This window comes from Macrobrachium rosenbergii, chromosome 15, assembly GCF_040412425.1.
Source record: "Macrobrachium rosenbergii isolate ZJJX-2024 chromosome 15, ASM4041242v1, whole genome shotgun sequence".
NCBI classification, from domain to species: domain Eukaryota; kingdom Metazoa; phylum Arthropoda; class Malacostraca; order Decapoda; family Palaemonidae; genus Macrobrachium; species Macrobrachium rosenbergii.
Window position 1 is genome coordinate 27,491,251 of NC_089755.1, and position 21,426 is coordinate 27,512,676.

The 21,426-nt window shown below is 37.0% G+C and overlaps 1 protein-coding gene across 1 annotated transcript in view; it reads left to right on the plus strand.

Moving 5' to 3' along the window:
• Positions 1 to 14,048: 14,048 nt before the first annotated feature.
• LOC136846297 (uncharacterized protein DDB_G0279979-like) overlaps positions 14,049 to 21,426 on the plus strand; it is a 43,806-nt gene continuing 36,428 nt past the window's right edge. The window contains exon 1 of the mRNA XM_067117100.1: positions 14,049 to 14,214. Within this exon, the coding sequence (XP_066973201.1) occupies positions 14,049 to 14,214 (166 nt within the window). The remainder of the gene's footprint in view (positions 14,215 to 21,426) is intronic.

Consider the following 21,426-nt stretch of genomic DNA (forward strand, 5'->3'; position numbering starts at 1 on the left):
AAAGAGGATTATAACATTCATCTGCTATTGAGTTAAGCTTCGTATTTTGTGAACTGGAAAGAATAATAATGAAGTTTTGCCATGAGTTCACTGGGAAATAGAGAGAGAGAGAGAGAGAGAGAGAGAGAGAGAGAGAGAGAGAGAGATGGGGGCAACATATTTTACATCGTCTCTGACAAACGTTTTCTGTACAAAGACTCGAAATACTCCTTTGTGGTTCCAGTTTCCTAACCATGTTCCCTTTCATCTTTAAGCAACTGATTCAAATTCGTCTCTTGCCGTTTGTGGATCCACGTCCCGTTAAGGAAAAAATACTCCACTAACAGTCACTGTCGAAATATTCAAAACTAATTTTATTACATGTGCCAGCTATTCCTGAAGATGAGATTTAACTTTAACATATGTTAGCACGCCTTATAAGGATGCTGAAAGTGCAATTACTGTACACATTTAATATTGGCAAGCCTTACGTGGGGTCTGAAAGTGGAGCTTCTACCTATATCTAAAACTGGAGTGCTATATTAGCAAGTCCTAAAGGAACGCCAAACGTAGAGTTCTATAATATGTTGTAAGGAAGCGACCAGGATTTTTAAACAGTTGATGAAAACTCTCAATAAAGCGTCCCTCTTGCCAAAATCAATTGTGAAGCTCGTATTGATCCATTCAATAATACTCATAGGAATATTTTCAAAATAGCTGCAACCAAAGGCCACCAATATCTGATGTAAATCCCATCAAAAGGAAGGGAACAAATTCCTGTATCATCGACTATTCTCTCTCTCTCTCTCTCTCTCTCTCTCTCTCTCTCTCTCTCTCTCTCTCTCTCTCTCTCTCTTAATAATCAAAACAACCTGTGGACAAAAGAGTGCTGGCGAGTCCACATATAACTTGACCCAAAGTGCTACTAAACTGTCCGTCTCACGAAGGACAGAGGAGGAGGAGAACAAGGTTACAAAAGGGAAGGGCTCCCAAGTCAGTATGTCTAGATATTTTCTTTCCTGTTGGAAACGTCTTTTCCCGCCACTATTTTTTTCTACGCCGTGAACGATTTCATTACAGATATGGAAGATTTATGTTCAATTCTGCTGAGGGTTTGAAAAACCACTAGTTTGACGGTACGATCTAGTAGAGGACGAAGCAGCCAAGTAAAAGCAGCCTTGAGATGACCAAGGATAGACAGTGCGTGCTTTGGGAGAGAAATTATTGTGTGAAGGAATAACACTGTTTACTGCAAAAGAGAGGATACTGAAGTCTGATTTAGAAAAAAAATATGAGTATAACCCTGCAATGAGAGAGGCCTAATCTTCGTCTTTTGCAGAATATAAAATTGGACAAAGGATTTATTGGAATAAAAATCAGACGTAATAGCAACTCTCTTTAATTTTCTACATGGCAGACATAATGCAGATGTCTGGTATTAAAAAGAGAGTGACCACTGAAATTTTGTAGGCAGAAGAAAATTGTTTCCTTCTTAACGTCTGATGGAGGAAGAAGAGGCCTTGTTCGAGTTGTTGCAGCAGACAGAGATAAGTGTGGGAGTCTTCTGAAGAGCCTAATGCTGGAGCAGGTTCTGCTGTTGGAGGAAGAACTAACTGCTAGAGAAACGAAGGTAAATTTGGTGTCAAAAAAAAAAGAACGGCGGGACAAGAGGGTCCCAGAGATCATGAAAAGAAATACCAGATCACAAATCGGCGAGCTACTTTAGCCAAACGGAATTCGATTCGAATGGAGATCACCCGACGGAGAACAACACTTGTCCAAAGGAAATGAAAGGGACCTAAGAGCTTCCGGCTCGAGTGGTCGCATCCTTTGCGCTCCTGGGGACACGACGTGGGACTTGAAAGCGCTGCAAACAATACTTAAACATACACATGAAATAACACTGCCATCTTATTCTGAACCCAACCTAAATGAATGACAAAATCCAAGTTATTAGAAGCTATTTAACCTGGAGGAAAGAGAGCCAGATTTATGCATTAGCATCGTATGCTGCACTACTTAACTTTGACCATATTTTTACAGAACAAATTTTCTCTTTTCTTATCGCAATTGAAGAAACCGGGTGATAAAGCTGAATTACTGATTTTAAACAGTTCCCTAGTGTCGATGAGGTCGCCTTGGGATTGATAAAGCGGCTGCGTTTACCAACCATTATCATCAGCACTAACGAACAAGATTATACTAAAAATTCCAACACCATCAAAATCTTTGCCATGAAATTAAACTTATCAGTGCCATCAGAGGCACTAACCACATACCCATTATTACGCGTGATTATGATATACGTTATATTTATGATAATGTTTAGTAACACTATGACTATCAAACTCCAGCCCTGGCGTATTTCTTCTTAAAAAGGCTGAACCAACTACCGACACCATAACTCCCCAACAAATATAACCTCATCTCATGCGGTGAGCTAGTGTAGAACAGACCATCTAGAATTCCACCCTTAACGCGCCCCCGCCCCCTCACCTCTTCCCTACGCCTCAAGCCGCCCCAGAAGGTGAATTGCGCCCGTAAATGTCGTGTCTCTAATCTTTGGCAGAAACCAGCGAGACGACAACACACGCGGATCTTCTACAAACATGTTATAAGAAGGCCCCCTTCAGGGAAATATGGTCCCCGAAAAGGACGACTTAACAATATACTCCCACACCGGGTTTTATTTGTTAATTGTCATGTTGTTGTTATTTAGTACTATGTTGTCAGAACATACGTTTGGTCTTCTTTGCACGCTTGCCCATATGGGGCTTGTTTGGGCTAGCACACGGATTCTTTTGAATAATGCGGATTCCAACGTTGACCTCAAAAAAAAAAAAAAAAAAAAAAAAAAAAAAAAAAAGCGACGCTTGAGTGGTGGAAGACTCTACTGCCCTCATCGAACAGGATACAACGACCCGACTGTGATCCATTATCGATCGTACGAGTAATAAATATCGAGATGATGAACGCGTCCTGTGTGACACTGTCACTGTCTTTACAAGACCTTCAAACTCACACAACGACACGAGACATGTAATTTATCACAAGCCCAAAAAGACGCCAAGCCACTAATATCAATTTTGAATATGACCACACCTCGCAGGTGTGGCCTCCAAATGGCTGGCTCCCCTCAAGAAACCCTGGTCGGCCCTCAGGACGTCACTGCTGTTTTAACAGTAAAACTCAACCGACTGAGTTAACCCAAAGGCTCGCAGCAGCAGGTTGCTGACCAAGGTCAAGGTCAAGCAGATAAAACCACTGTAACACCTACGAACAGTGCATGAAATTTACATTGAAATTTTCGTCCTACGTTCCCTGAGGGTTCATTTTTTCTTTTATTTTTGGTCCTCTACGACTAATGACGAAAGCTAGCTGACTATTGCACTTTATAGCCCTTAATCTGGTAACTAAAATCCTGAGGGATATCTCTTGTAAAGTTTTATTGATTACGCACTGCTGTCAGCTTGAATAGCATGCTTCAGCAGAATATAATTCTTATATGTGAAAATGGGTGAAAAAAAAAATCTTGGAAAGTTTTGAAAAGACATGAATATGGATATTTATATAAAAAATATTTCAATGCATATCATTTATATTTTCTAACCTGTGAAACATAATAAAACTAAAGGCAAATAAATTCGAATAAAGATAGTGTGCATATAATAAAGCCACAACTTGACCGGCACAATACATGCCTTGTCTTAACATAAATGAATTTCAAGCTCAAATAAACACCAAGAACCCTCAAAAACTAAACACTTGTTTTTACACTGGAAGCCTCTTTTCTGTTATTAACTGTAAATGAATATCACATTAACATATATTGAACATTTCTGCTTCTCTGTTACGCTTTTAACCGGATCACAAAGGCTTGTACAGGACAATTGTTTTATGTGAAATTACTAGGAAGCATTACTCCTCATGTCTGATACAGCTACAGGAATTCGAATGCATTTTCTTCCAAGTGAGGAAACTGTTGAGAAAAGGATGTGACAGAAGAGTTCTGCTAATGATTGACGAGGAACTTTCAGGGAGGACTAACTATAACCCATGGACAAGTGTGATAATAAATCGTGATAAATAGGCTTCCTGAATTTTGGTCACGAACAGGATCCAGATGCGACCATGAAAGTCCATGATTTTTTTTTTATAATGGTTGTTAACTAACATTGAGATTAATATATTTCATGAATAAAATCAGGGTAAAATATTCATGATGTTGACAAGCAAGGCTCAGACAACTATGCAGGTCTTTTGTCCGAACTCCATTTTCAGAGAGAGAGAGAGAGAGAGAGAGAGAGAGAGAGAGAGAGAGAGAGAGAGAGAGAGAGAGAGAGAGATCAAAATTATTAACCTGCTCTATGAAAATCCAGATATACTACAATATTCTAAGAAAAGATAAAGTAAAAAGTTGTAGAGAGAGAGAGATTTTCATAAAGTTAAAATTAAAAAAATGAACGTAAAAAAAAACTCATAAGAGTACATACCTCTGCCGTACGAGTACATAATTTTTATTGACAAGAAATGTTAATTATGTTAGTAAAATTTCCGTAAAAAGTCCCCATAACTCTTCATATAATACTTCCAATAAACAGACAGACAAAAAAAGTTAGATCCTCAGAGAGAGAGAGAGAGAGAGAGAGAGAGAGAGAGAGAGAGAGAGAGAGAGAGAGAGAGAGAGAGAGTTTTTACCATGGTATATGAAATGCAGAAAATTCAAATTAAAAGTCCAATGCTATTTACGACATCAGGGCCGGAGGAAAATGTGAAGCCATAATTCTCTGGGGTTGAATCACTCAACTTCAAAAACAACATTCGGTGAACTTTAGTGAATAAATGTTTTCTGTTCTCTTATTCAAATATATGTGTCCGGGCACTGTGACGAGGAAAAAATAATTTATCTATGTAATTACCCATTTATATTTCATGGTTTATAACTTTAGAATTGCGTTTAAAAACACAAGACATGCGCTATTTATTTAAATGGAACGCAAACACAGACACACACACAATATAATATATATATATATATATATATATATATATATATATATATATATATATATATATATATATATATATATATATATTGTATATATTTGTATATATATACTTGTATATAAACATATGTAAATTATATATTTATATATATATATTATTTATATATATATATATATATATATATATATATATATATATATATATATATATATATATACTTATAATTATAAAAAAATTTATTCTACGTGATCAGGAGGATGAAAAAATATATATTTGAAATGGATGGGAGTTACGTTCCCTTCCCTCTTGTGCCGTGCGTATTCGTTTCATTACGAAGTTATTTCATTATGAAGTTAAATCATTATATATAATTACGAGCTTATGGTGCCATTCCAATACACAAGATGCTTGTTATTTTATATGCTTTTATTTAATTTGACTTCTGCATCCGTCTGTCTGTTTGGGTCAAAACTTGTAACTTAATTTTCGTCCGATGGACTAGAAATTTGCTTGGTTAGTCAGTCCCAGTGACAATACAACCTTACATGATCAGTAGGTCAGCAGTGACCTCTAGTGACCCTACAGTGACCTCTCCCAGTATCTCAGGATTTATATGAAAATCTTCGGATTTTTCAAACCTTCTTTGGCTCGACAGGATATCACGTTCAATTTTTTTTTTTTTAGTTACGATCACAATTCGGTTACAATTTCTGTCGAAACTAAAAAGTATAAAATAAAAATGAAATTTCAAACACGCTTTTATTAAAATGCACTCAAAATTAAAAAATAATTTTTTGATGTACACCAGGATTTTCTTACAATTCATCATGTCTACAAAAATAAAAGCATGGGCATCAAACATGGAAAGGAATGCTACAAGAAAAGAAATATATATTTTTTATTACGTGTAGCATTTCCTCCTTCCATGTTTGGCGCCCACTTTTTAATTTCTGGAGACGTAATTAATTGTAAGAAAATCCCTTGTTTCTGAAAAAATTATTTTTTACTTTTTAGTGCATTTTAATAAAAGCGTTTTAAAAAAAATTATTTTTATTTTAGTGGTTACGAAGGATGGACTGATTTTGAGTTTGAAAAAGTAGGGGCACGCCTTTTATGGTCACTAACGCCGCAACAGGAGACAGGCATGGCCATATCAATCATATCTAAGTCAATCATTGGAAGAACAAAGCGATAAAGCATTCGCCTCCTTAAAACATCAACAAGAACAAGCACAACAACACCACCACCGCCACCAACAACAATAATACAATACTGTTATCGGAAAGTCTTACCAGTTCCTCCCAACTAAAAATAAGAGATTACTAATCCGGTCACATGAAAGTAAAAAGGATAGCAGGTACAAGTTCCCAGTATGTTACAATGAAAATGCCGCTCTTAGAAGTTTTATCCACTCTTATCGGCGAGAAACAACTCCCACCTTTTCATGCGATGCTAAAAATAGTCTCTTAGAGAAGAGCTCTTATTAAGCTCGATAAAGAACCGGATAAACTGCTGTCGAAGTTTTTGTCAAGCTGTGTAGCGCTCTATCTAATCTCTTCTTACGCCGCAATGACGACAAAAAAAAAAATAAATAAATAAAAAAAATTAATCCTAAGCCTCACCGAATCTTCCTCGCTTTTATTAAGGACTGCAGTTTCGTCAGAGATTGCGTTGCATGAACGATTGAAACATTTTAATAATAGAGTGAGATCTTAAGTTACGTAAACAATGACGTGTCCGTCGTCGTGAGTAAGTAATTGGAAAGACCTTTCTCCAACTAAAGGAGAGGAACTGTCTTGAGACCTTCACTTAACTAGCGAAGTCTTGGCAATGAATCCTCGGAGAATTTAAGTAAATTTTCACGAAAGCAGCCAATGTCCCCCGCAGGGGAGCAACGTAAACCTCCCAGAAATAACCACAGGGCTGCAAGGGAGGGAGGGAGGAGGAGGGAGGGAGGTAGGAGGGAAGGAAGGGTGTTGGAAGTGACCATAATTTCGTAGCTCTAAAGCAAGGATTCTCAAAATGTGGGGTCTTGCAAGAGGGGTTCAAAGTTGCGCAGACAGGTGATAAAACTTTATTAATTTCTTTCTAAAGAGAAGTGAAAATAGGATTATGGTAAAGACTACCAACTGAATATACACAATGCAATCTAAACAATTGGTTGTCGCTCTGTTTTATGCTGAATTGAGTAATAACCTCGAACCAGCCTATATCCAGTGTCAGGTCAGCAGGGTTATGGGTCTGAAATAAACAAATGTATGCCTATAAATAAAACGTTATCTGTTTGAATGACCTAACAATTGGAAAGGGTTCCTCGTAAAAAGCATACAAACAACTCAATTACCAAAAATTCAATTTGTCCATCATCTGAATCAAACCTTGAAATATCCAACACGGCTGTTCATTGCCATTAATTATTAAAAAAGTGGAGAGATAAATATAATAAAAACATTTATAATAATAATAATTTATAATGCTTATACAGGGCAGGGGCTATCGGGATAGTTGCTCTTTCCTTGTTTTAGTTCCTTGTTCAGTTTCCGTTCCATACTTTTCCTTTAACGGTATTTTCGTGCCCTTCCTGTCGTCACTGTGTGTATGTATGTATATGTGTACAGTATGTATGTGTGTACATATACATATATATATATATATATATATATATATATATATATATATAAATATATATATATATATAAGTATACATATATACAGTATATATTTTATATATATATATATATATATATATATATATATATATATATATATATATATATATATTTATATATATATAATTGTTCTTCTACTTCTTAGTCTTCAGCTTTACCCATTTCTATATGTGGTCGCTGTTTCTTGCCAGCCTTCTCCACCTTCCAGTCCAGTGCAAGTCATTCGCTATTCTACCCCTCCCCTTCCCCTTCTTCTCATGTGAAGAACAAGAGGAATTTGTTTCTGGTGATAGAAATTAATTTCTCGCTATAATGAGGTTCGGATTCCACAATAAACTGTAGGTCCCGTTGCTAGGTAACCAATTGGTTCTTAACCACGTAAAAATAAATCTAATCCTTCGGGCCAGCCCTAGGAGAGCTGTTAATCAGCTCAGTGGTCTGGTTAAACTAAGATATACTTAACTTTTTTCCTCCACCTCCATGCTCATAACCCTTTTCCACATGTGACCTCCTCTCAGGAAAACATGACCAAACCACCGTAGCCTTCTTCCCTGGGCATTCTTCCATACTTCCCCTGCCTTAACTGTGCATCTAATGAATTCATTTCTGATCCTATCATTTTGTAACTCCACACATCCATCTCAACTTCCTCATTCTGACACACATCATATATATATATATATATATATATATATATATATATATATATATATATATATATATATATATATATATATAAATATATATATATATATATATATATATATATATATATATATATATATATATATATATATATATAAATATATATATGTATGCATGTATGTATATATCCCCGGTGCCTTTCGAACTATGAAAAACTTATACTATATACAATATGAACTCTGTATTAATATCACGTGATCAGTTCCTTTATATGGTCACACCAGTCTTAGACAAATGCAAGCTAAGATTTTAGCTCGATCAAATTCAAATATTTACTGACGGCAAAAAGGGAATCACGAGGACGAACCAGTACTGGGCTGCGAGCCAGACCCCTCATCATCTTTCCTACCCTCGATTAGTTCTGTTTCTAAGTGGCTTACTGTGACGTCAGGCAATGACGTCACAGCAGCGGCGCTGGTAGCTTGCATGTTGCTGAGCTGACGATAAACCAGACGTTTATTCAGAGGTTGGTTAAGTATAAAATTCAGCCTCACAGCTGACGTATTCTGGAAAGATTCGTGTCTTCCTTTTCCCTCCAGGAGAGATATTTATACTTCACAAGAGAGGGAATAATAAAGAAACACGCTAAGTCGACGTCAGAGGATCAAAGAGAACTTTCTTTGGTACTCAGCGTTGCCTTCACTCAGCCGAGAGAGTTGCAAAAAGAAAAAATAATACAGAGGAAAATGTTCCTAACATTGTTTTGCATTCTTCCGCTCTCCATCGGGAAATATCATCATCCTGGGAAAGATGAATTTTCCATTGTCTATCTGAAAGCGAGAGAAAAAAAAAAAAAAAACCGAAACCAACCGGAAGAGCTTTTCCATGACGCTGCAAATTGGGCAATGGAAATTCACGACAAACTGGGCAAGAAGACCGACTGACATTCCATAAGGCTAAATGTTGCCAGCGGATGGGTCGACTGTTTTTTCTCCCCTGGAGCAGAGGAAAACAAAATACTCCGTGCTCAGATCGCAAATTGGAGGATTTCAGCAATGACAGTTTTGAGAGCCAGCAATTTCCTTCCATTGCAAGCTAATAGCAACATATTGCAATTCCGCATGCACGTTCGAGATTAACAAACTTTACAAAAACCTTAATTTTATCTATTTTTTAAACCAAAAGTATTTCTCAGTCTAAAGTGTTTACACTTGCTCACACTATATATGATTTGATTTATATATATATATATATATATATATATATATATATATATATATATATATATATATATATATATATATATATATATATATATATATATATATATACATATATCACACGAGTTGCATTTCCGAAGTTTTCACCTGATGGCTATAGAGAAAATTTGACTATGCTTTTGCAATTATATATGAAAGGTTTGAGAGACAGAAGAGAATAAAATATAAACTTTAGGCCAAAGGCCAAGCGCTGGGACCTATGAGGTCATTCAGTGCTGAAAAGGATATTGAGAGTAAAATGGGTTGAAAGGCGTAACAGGAGGAAAATCTCGCAATTGCATTATGATACAACTGTTAGGAGAAAGAGTGGAAAGTAAGATGGAAGAAAGATATTATGAACTGGGGTACAGTAAAGGGAATGAAAAGGGTTGCTGCAAAGAACCCTAAGTAATGCCTACAGTGCACCGCACGAGGTGCACTGACGGCACTACCACCTACGGGGGCTTTAAAGATAAAAATTCTCTCTCTCTCTCTCTCTCTCTCTCTCTCTCTCTCTCTCTCTCTCTCTCTCTCTCTCTTGTCTTAATAAGAACCCTATTTTCCATCCTGCCACAAAATTCTTGTACCCATAACATTTTCATCCATTAACTTCCGTCAACTTCCTCTTTTTTTTTTGTTGTTGTTGTAATTTCATATGTGACCCACTTTCACCGAAAATATAAGAGGAAAGGTTTTTACAGGATTGACTGAATAAGATGAAAGGAAAGGCAAGGCAAAGAAGCCTTTCCACTTTACGAAACATTTTTTTTTCCTCTAGACCCCCAGGGCAATCGGTTATCCCGGCTGTCAAGCAATTACCGATCATTATGCTCTCCTCTGAATGGCGAGGCAAACACCTTCCAACTAAAAGTTGATCGAAGGAAGATTAATCTTTAAAACCTTCAACCTGCCTTGGGTAACGGGAAATCTTCACGAAAGGAAATGTTTTACAGTTCAGTTTACACGCTAATTGGCTGCTCTTGCAGACAAATCAAGGCAGACCCAGTTGCCTTGAAGCGGCTGAATCTTAGCTCACTTTATATGAATTCAAGTGTATATTATACACGTTCGCCTCAGGCCTCCAGGTGTGGGGTCTCTGTCGAGGTCAGCCTTCCTGATCAGCTTGTTGTGAAAGAGAGTGATGACAGACTGTGCTGGAATACAGAAAGCTGAAAGGACAGACAAATGACAGAATAAGAGAATTTCACGATACGAAAAAACATATCATAAAAACACGGTGGCAACTTATCTTTTATAGTATCGCAAACAGGTTGAAAGTAAGCCAACGACCGTAAGTGGAGCACGAACCTCCGGCCAATACGTATGAAGCACTGGTTAGAACAGCCAGCAAGTCTTTACCTTCTGTTCAACCTTTTTATGTTTCGCGATGGGTTTCTGACGTCCGTTTATGGTATGTTTAACTGTAGTGAGGACGCACCCGAAAGCATTTCTTTTATTCTTAACTGGAAAAGTGGGTCTGTCACCTTAGGAATCCGACTGTTCTGTCCCGAAACTGTGCTGACAGAAGTGGAAGGATGCCATGACAACCTTGATGTAGCCAAAGCACGGTCACAAGTACTACAATCAAAGCTACAAGGAGCTAGAGGCAACTTTCTTTTGTTCTTTTGGATAGTTCGCCAACTGGGAGAAAAGGAACATGCAAATTCACAATCAAATAGCTTTTACGATTTATGAAATTTGACCAAATGTCTTGGAACAGAACAGAGAGGAAGGAAAAACAACACACAAGTAGTGAATGTAAACCAATCTACGGAATAAAGCATTCACAATTTCAGGTCAACAACCGTTGCAAACGCGATCACAAATCACAAAGCAACGCTCAAATATCGTTCTATTAACATATAATCTAATTTCCTAAAAATTCTTGGGACCTCTCATCATACTCATGCCACACGACCATTGCAGTGGACGCCAAATGAAGCAAATGGTATGGAGATTAAATTTCAGGATACGGGATTACATGTCCAGAAAGCAGCCGCCTATCGGAAACGAAATTTGGGAGGAGGACATCAAAGGAATTTCATTATTCATCTGTGAATAGCCGCATTATAAATCATCGTTGGTCTTGTATCAAAATGGGGAATAAAAGTACACGATTTTTTCATTTATGTTTGTTGCTCTCTTATTTATTAATGCCTTTCACATTGACTTACTAACGATCGACTCCAGTTATTATTGATTATGCGCTACATTTCACTTGCATGCAGTTTCCTAGTTTAATAAGCTTAATTATCACAACTATATACACTTTTTCATTTAATACACAGCACATTTCTTCTAGGACATCTTTATGAGAAGAAACTATGTATCAAACTGTCTGCGTGTAATATAAAGTTTAGTCATATCAAATCAAGACAGATTTTATATTCACAAATACTAAGCCACAAATATTACCTAATATCGAATTTCCCATTACTTGGGAACAACCTATACCCATGGGGAATTATGACTAATTAGTGCATCCTACACTGTCAGGATGGCCAAACCGACCGTTTTTCACTGTATCTAGTCAAAATAACCTGGTTCAAATCCTGTCGAGAAAATTGATATAGCTGTTATTATAATTCCCTTTGGGTGTAAGGTATGGGAAATTCGATATTAAGTGACTTTTGTTTCTTAGGATAGTGTATAAAAAAACTGTCTCAAGCATATGTGACTAACTCTCAAATCAATAAGAAATTCGATGTGAAGTGATATTCGTGGCTTAAATAATATATTTATGTATATATATAATATATATATATATATATATATATATAATATATATATATATATATATATATATATATATATATATATATAAACATAATGCATTTACATTTATATATATACATACATACACACACACGTGCGCGCACACACACACACACACACACACACACACATTATATATATATATATATATATATATATATATATATATATATATACATACATATATACATATGCCACACATTTCAAGGATTAAATGTCGGTAATGAGCAGTAGGGGGCTAATAACATTCGATGCCTACGGACTGAAAACATACGAACAGCCCCCAAAGCAGGCCTGTACCGAGGGGGTCGGTCGGGGCGGGGGGGGGGGCGGGTTGTCGAACGAACCCCTCCCCCCCAAATTTCTGGAAGTCCATATTTTCTGTGACTATCCTTTTCATTGAACTGTACTTATAAAGTAATAAATAACAATCTTTTGTTTTTTAGCAAGTCTTCTTTTATAAAATTTGTTATTAAACATTGACATCATTCTTTAATAGTAGGAAATACAAGAGTGATAAATGGAATGCGATATAGGCCACCATATTTGTAGATTTTAGTAGAGAAACGACAGTTTTAAAGCTGTGGTACGATAATCTGGTCGGAGAAATTTGACGACACTGCAGCAAGGCTGAAGAAATGTGGAATTTTCAAGTATTTCATCTTGTATATACCTATATATGCAATGACATATATAGAAGAAAAGGTCCAGTTTTGGGAAAAAGACCCCCCCCCCCCAACAATAAAAAACTGGGTACGGGCCTGCAAAGTACATCCTGTTTATTTGGTTGCACTGCAGACGAGATACGTTCTGTTAGTCGGCGCTAATTCTGGAAGAGCGGCGTAATATCTGGACAGATGTATTTTGTGTTCTCCGGGAATTCTTACTCTTATATTATATGTAATGTATACTTGGTTCAGATTAAAATGGGCAATTATCTGTTTTACAGTACTTTTACCCTCACTACTAGACCACACATGCAGCTTTAGTTTCATCCACAAACTTCTGCAAGTTTGTTATCATGGACAGAGAATACTTCAATACTCTTTTATACAAGAGTTTTCGATCTGTTGACCAATCCGGTTTACTTTACGCTGGAAAACTGCGTAGCAGAATGAATAAGTTATCTGTCCTTTCCCTTCCCCTGGTTCCAAGTTTTTCTGTAACTGAAAAATCGGTTAGTAGACACAGGAATTCGAGCACAATGTAACTCCCAGAATTAAGTCTAGATATTCCTTTTTTTTCTTTTGTCTGTCGGGCAAGGTCAGTTTCCCAGACAACCCCTAAACTACTAAAGCATTGATACCCCCAACTTTGTGGAAATCTTGCCTATTACTGGGGGCTATTGCCGACTGCCTTTGGACAAAAGCCAACCCATACCCCCCCCCCACCCCCAACCCCCACCTACATCCACGTTTCTCTTTCTCCCTCTCTCTTTACAAGGCAGCCCTAGCCACCATCCCCCTACCACCAGGCAGGGCCCTAAGGGGGCCACCCTCCTCCCACACCTCAGGCTACTGTACTGTCTCGCCGCCACCGGTCCGGCCGCCCGTCCGCCCGCCCGCCCACGTCCACCCTCTTAAGTTCTCTTCACAACAGGGACAGCGACGACCACAGCAATATTCCCAAAATTAAGACGGAAGGTTTCTTTACAAATAGCTCCAAGGAAGGTCAGAGGGAAGGCTGGTTGGCCTGGTGGCACCAGAATGAGAAAATGGGGAGGAGGAGACGTGAAAAAAGAAGGAAAAAGGAGGAGGCGGAGGAAGATAAAAAAAACGATGGAATGAAGAGAGCGTCCGAGGAAGGAAAGACGGGATATAACACTGTCACCACCAACATCACTACTGCCACTACTACAAACAATAACAATAATTATGATGGTAATAATAATAATAATTTGATGATGATGAAAGAAACAGATATGTATCATTTCTGAAAACGTATTAAGCGAAACAGCATTCCATTTTCATTTCACCGTTGCTTTACGTGAGAGAAATCCAACACGGGCTGTAGTTTTACCACCCTAATCCAGCGATATCCATACTAGGCAGGAGGATCATGTCAAGAAAGCATCCCTTTAAGAGCATAAGCTGCAGATGACCATGCGACCACCCCACCCCCACCCCCCTCCAACCTCCACCCCACCCACGCACACAGTCCCCAGCCTGAAGTATACCCCATTTTGCTCTTCTCTGAGGAAAATGAGAATGACAACGAAAGAGATGAGTTGGGCTGACTTCTTCTTCTTTTAAAAAACATCGCAAATTTCTTTATTATTGCTTGATGCAAAAATTAATGACATAATGTCATGGCAGTAATAATTGTATCTTCGCATTAGCTGCGCGGAATTCTGGAGAGAAATACAAATAAGATCTCCGGAAATGGAATAAGTAAAGTGTATTTTGCTCTTTTTCCGTTGTGGAATTGGTATGCCTCAGTATTTTTTCAGGAAGTGGAATTACTATTCTTCCATTTGCTCTTTAGTTAATCACTAATTAAAGTTATGTCAAAGAGAATTCATTCAAAAGTAAACATACTTCAACAACATATGAATGACGTTGGTGATTTTCTTCTCAGTGCAATTACTGTCAGTATTTCTTTCATTATTACCCTCGCTAAGGATGTTCTGTTTCTGGCCAAGTTTGTCTGTTCCTTGTCGACTTACTTGTAGGATTGCATAATCAGAATTATATGTGAATTTTTACGAAAATTTTACCAGAAGGCAAGAATGAACCATGGGGATGTGGCAAAAAAGCCTAGCACTGGGCACTTTCAGCAGTTAAGCTTGAAGAGAGGGAGTTGGAGTGGCTGGACAACAAAGCTATGAGATCCAGAAAACAGACGAGATGAAGTACAACGACCTTGAGGAGAAACTGGTTGAAAACCTCAAAGCTGCACTAAGAAGTAAAAGACAGAGAGGGTGGGCAGCAAAATTGAGCAAAGGAAGCGGGAATGGATGTACAGTAAAAGGCTAAGAGGTGGGTGGAGCTAGGGGCCGAAGGGACGCTGTCAAACACAATCTAGTAATGCGTACAGTGTACCCGTAATTTGCCACCAACCACTTAAGGGAAAAATTTGACCATGGGGTGACTATTCTGGATGTGGAGAGCTCAGCCTTAGCAGAGCAGAGGGTTGCAGTCTTCAAATTCTCTTGTTAACCTGTAAAATTTCGATTGGCCCCGACAATTCACCGTTTCTGGTCAGTTATGTTTACTGGGGTCTGACACTGGCGGAACTAAGCGCTCTTTGAGCACTATTATCCATTTACTGTGATTCTGTTTTGACACAGGGATAAGTGGTAAATGTGCTGCATGAAAAAAAACACTCCAAATGTATGTCACTGGAGAAAATTTAAAAGAGAGGAGGATGTGGAAATAAAACAATCTTATCAAATGTAATCGAAATAATGAAAAAGCAGATGGCACATCGCCAGGTATTTTCATAAAGAGAGATGAAACGATCAGACAAAATTTCGTAAGAAAAATAATGGAAACCAGACACACAACAGCACTGAGGTCACATCTATAGCATTCTTGAAACTTCAACCTGCGTGGCAAACTAAACACTGTATCATAAAAATCAATTCAAGAAAGTTTTGTGTAAAAGATATATCTTGCTTCAAGGCATCACAGTCAAACATCCGGTCCTTTTTATTCCTCTAAATCACCTTATTCTCCATCTAGCTCATCAAAATGTGATTTGATAAACACGACTCACACATTCAAAGCCTAGAGTGTGTGTGTGATTATTTCTCCGTTAATGTTAAACTAAAATAAAGAGCAAAAATTCAATAAACAACTTAAACATCATCTCTTGGAACTCACAGAACCTTGTTTTGTAAAGCCCACCCCCATGTCCAGATAAAAAAACAAAAACAAAACAACTACATAATAACTGCATATGAAGTGCAATGTTTTATTAAAAAAGTGGACAAATCTTCGTGATTAAGTTTCATGTATTCTCTCTCTCTCTTTCATCTCTCTCTCTCTCTCTCTCTCTCTCTCTCTCTCTCTCTCTCTCTCTCTCTCTTTATATTTTATGTTAAATATCTTCGATGAACGCTTTATCCTTGTATTTATTTTTGCTATTTTCTTTTTTGTAAGCAAAGTAAATTATAGGCCTTCAAAAAAGCTCTCTCTCTCTCTCTCTCTCTCTCTCTCTCTCTCTCTCTCTCTCTCTCTCTCTCTCTCTCTCTCTCCCCTGCCCGTGCAATTATAATCTAAGAGTTAGGTTTAAACTTTGGGAGCAAATCCATCCGCTCCATCCCAATTTTCACATCATCATCCGGAGAGAGAGAGAGAGAGAGAGAGAGAGAGAGAGAGAGAGAGAGAGAGAGAGAGAAGAGAGAGAGACTGCTGGCCCTGTAGCGCTAACACAAAAAGAGTCGGCCTTCGTTCCAAGTTTTAATTGGGACACTCTACGGGAGTTTTCCGACAGGTTGACTCTCCAGGTAAGATCTCTTAATCAAGTTTAAATATGAATGTCGTAACTGACGAGGCTCAAAGTTAACCTACGTCCGTTTTCCCACTAAAGAGGAAGAGGGATGTACTAAATAATTCCTTACACAAACACACACACACACATCTATACACATGCAGTATATATATATATAATATGTATATATATATATATATATATATATATAATATATAATATAAAAATACATATGTATATATATTATAATATACAATATATATACACATATATAATAACAATTTCAGTTTTTCAAACATTTTGGAACAATAATACCCAGCGCAGGTAATCTTTAGGGGGAATTTAGTGAAAAAAAACTATGAAGGCAAATGAAACATTATACAAGCTGAACAAGACTTTGCAATCAAACAGACAAACATATACAAAAGTAAGATTATACACAAGTCTAATATGGCTTTTATTTCTATATATACAGGCAAGAATCTCGATTTGGCAAGAAACTATACCTAAAAGGTTTTATTTATTTTAAAATAAATCTTAACGTAGTATGTTAGGACACAGATGCAGGATAGAGCAAGAAATGAGACTATAAGGGAAATTATGGAAGTTCAGTAAGTAGATGATAGCGATGGAAAGAATAGTAAGTGAGAGTAACAGCTGGGCTCCAAGACCTACTTAGATAAGGTAGGCGAGTTGGGGTTTGTGGAAGGCAAGGAAGAGGAGAGACATGTGTGGCAGAACTGTCAAGGAGGCCATTTGCAATATGTGGCGTAGGAGGCGATGATAATTATACATATATATATATATAAATATATATATATATATATATATATATATATGTATGTATGTATGTATACAAAGTTAAGTATACCTTAGTTTAACCAGGCCACTGAGCTGATTAACAGCTCTCCTAAGGCTGGCCCGAAGGATTACATTTATTTTACGTGGCTAAGAACCAATTGGTTACCTAGCAACGGGACATACAGCTTATTGTGGAATCCAAACCACATTATGACGAGAAATGTGTTTCTATCATCAGAAACAATTCCTCTAATTCTTCATTGGCCGGCTGGGGAATCGAACGCTGGGCCAGCAGCGTGCTAGCTGGGAACTATACCCACCTAACCAATGAGGAACTGATATATACAGTATATATATATATATATATATATATATATACATATATATATATATATATATATATATATACATATATATATATATATATATATATATATATATATATATATATATATATATATATATACCACAAAAATAAGTCACACAACTTCACTGTTTATATACAGCATATTCATATTATCGTATTACGCTTCGAAAGACTGGAGGGTTTAGATTCCCGATTCTTTTATTGACAAAGTACATTCTTTCGAAGACATACAGTCTTCTTCTTCAGGCACCGAGGCACTTGGGTACATATGTTTGCGCTCGACCCAAAATCTGTCGTTTTCTATTTTTAATCTGGAATGACCTGCCCGTTGCTCTTCAGCACCTCCTGCCCTTCCCAGCAGTCTTTTTGATCTCCGTGGGGATAATTCCGAACAACGAAGGATTTAGCATATAGCCACGGAGATCAAGAGGACTGCAGGGAAGGGCGGGGGCTAAAGATCAACGGGCAGGTCACCTCAGGGATTAGAAACAGAAAACAATAGATGCTGGGTGGAGCCCATACATATATACCCAAGTGTAACTGTTATCTCTCAGTGCATCGGTACCAGAAGAAGAAGACTATGTCTTCGAAAATTGTACTGTGAAAATGAAATTATCTGGAATCTAAACCATCCCGTCTTATTGAAGCGTAATACGAACAATATATATATATATATATATATATATATATATATATATATATTATTCGTATATATATTATATACATATATCATATATAATACATATATATATTATATATATAGATATTATATATATATATATATATATATATATATATATATATATATATATATATATATATATATATATATATATATATATATATATTTACAACACACACACGAAGGGTGCCATAAAGACTATAAGGTTGGAGGCTAGGGAATCTGTTGTCAGTTGTTTGTCTCAACAAACACTTCAGTTTTCTCTGTGTATTGTATTTTCTTGATTTAGGTTTTGAAAACAATTGAATATTATGATAATGTAAGTACTTAGATATATATATTTAAAACATTTGGAACGGCTGTACAGAATGAAAATATTTAAAAAGAGAAATCTTTTTTTAAATTTCTCTTTACTTGTTCAGCGGAGATTACATACTTGACCAGAGCCCTTTTAAATTCAAAATAGCGTTGAGCGAAGATCTTTTTTAATGCGAAACCTATTCAAAATTACTGAAAATCGAAGATTATCGGCAATTGTTGCTGATATTGTTGCTATTACAATTTACAGATCTAGAATGGGGACCAGTAAGTTCTGCAAACATACATTTATACAGTATATATATAAATATACAGTATATTATGTATGTATGTATGTATATATATATATATATATATATATATATATATATATATATATATATATATATATATATATATATTATATATATATACAGTATATATTCATATGTATATACTGTAAGTGTGTGTGTGTGCAAAATCACAGGTAAATCAAAAGGAAAGGCAAAATCCTTTCCAGTGTTGTCTAATCAGACTCTTTGGTGGGAATAAACGAAACTGGTCAGGATCATACCTTTAGCTTTATCTCTTCCCTGTTGTGACATATTCTACAAGGATGAAAAAATCCAAAGGCACATATTGTACGCTCTCAATTACATACATTCACTGGCAGTAAGCTTGTGATTTTTTAGCAAAAGGCTTGCAGTATAGAATAATTTTGAATTATTTTTTACTATGGTAAAGTCTAAACTGTCGGCTATGTTTGGGATTGACTAATGTCGGTTTTTCATTGCAAAAGGGAAATTCCATTTAGTTATTTGTCACTAAATACAGTGAGAATGATTTCTCTTACTATCCTTATAAACAATGGATTCAGTCCCAAAGTCTGTTCTCTGTAACAACAGGCGCCAAAACTCAATTTCTTGAGTTTATTCTCTAGGACAGCAGAGTCTTGAAATCAGTCTTCCAAGACACAGACCCACCTCTGTAATAACAAAACCTCAGAATCAGTTCCCTGGAACACTGTAAAACAAGAGTCCAGAATAAGTTTCTGGGTCATTCTAAGTAAAACCTCAAAATCAGTTCCCTGGACCACTAAGTACAACAAAATCTCGGCATCAGTTCCCTGGGGGTCTTTGAGTAAAACAAGACATCGGAGTCAGTTCCCTGGGACACACTGTGAAACAAGACCCCAGAAACAGTTCCCTGAGCCACCTCAGCAAAAGCAAGACCTCAGGATCAGTTCCATGCGGCACTCAATGTAAAGCAAAACCTCAGGACTTCAGTATCAGTTTTCTGGGACATTCTGTGCAAAATAAGACATCAGAATCAGTTCTCTCTGCCACTCCATGTGAAACAGGACCTCAAAAAAGCTCCCTGGTCTAGTCTATGTAAAACAAGACCTCAGAATCAGTTCCCTCGACCACTCTATATAAAACAAAACCTCAGAATCATTTCCCTGGACAACTCAATGTGAACAATGTCTCCGAATCTGTGCCCTTAACCACTCAATGTAAAACAAGACCTCAGAATTAGTACCTGGGCCACTCCAGGGCCACCTTTGTACAACAATACCTCAGAATCAATTCCCTGGGCCACCCTAGTAAAACAATGCTTCAGAATAATTTTTTTCGGTTACTCCATATAAAACAAAACCTCAGAGTCAGTTCCCTTATCCACAACACGGAAAACAAGATACCCATTATCAGTTCCCTTGGTCACTCCATGTAAAACCAAACCTAAGAATCGATTTCTGCGCCACTCCAGGCCACTGCATGTAAAACATTGCTTCAGAATCAGTTCCCTGGACCACTCTATATGAAAGAAGGTCTCAGAATCAGCTCCCTGGGGCACACTGTATAAACCAAGACTTCGGAATCAGTTCCTTGGCCACTCTACTTAAATCAGTCTCCTGTGACGGTCTTTGTAGAGCATATCCTCAGAAGTAGTTCCCTTGGCAACTCTTGGTAAAACGAAACCTAAGAATTAAATCAAAAAGCTAGTTTCTCGAATAACTGAATATAAGAACTTATCCCATGGAATATTCTCCGTTTCGGGAACCATAAGAACTAATCTTGTCGTCCATTCTTCTTTGAGAAGGTAATCTAAAAACTCATACAATTTGGTATTCTGTACAACAAGGGAAGCTCATAATCACAGTGTTTGACCAGTCATATCATGGCAAACGCAATCTCAATTAATCATTTGATGTTATTCTCATGGATACTCTTTTTCCATTTGGCCTTGGGGCCAATTGCTCTCTTTCTGTTCATTTGACCTAAGGAGGGCCCTTGATATGATGGCGTAAAATTGTGGGAGAAATACATTAAGGAAAATCGACTGCTTCCATAAAAGACTGTTAACCTTTTGCCATCTTGCTTCCCTCCACCCCTCCTCCACCCCGCCCCCTCGCTCTCTTTTAAGGTAAGTTTTATTTTATAAACTGTCTGTCAATTATACGAATATTAATACAGCAATATATTTCAAAACACAAAGTGTTTTAAACAATCT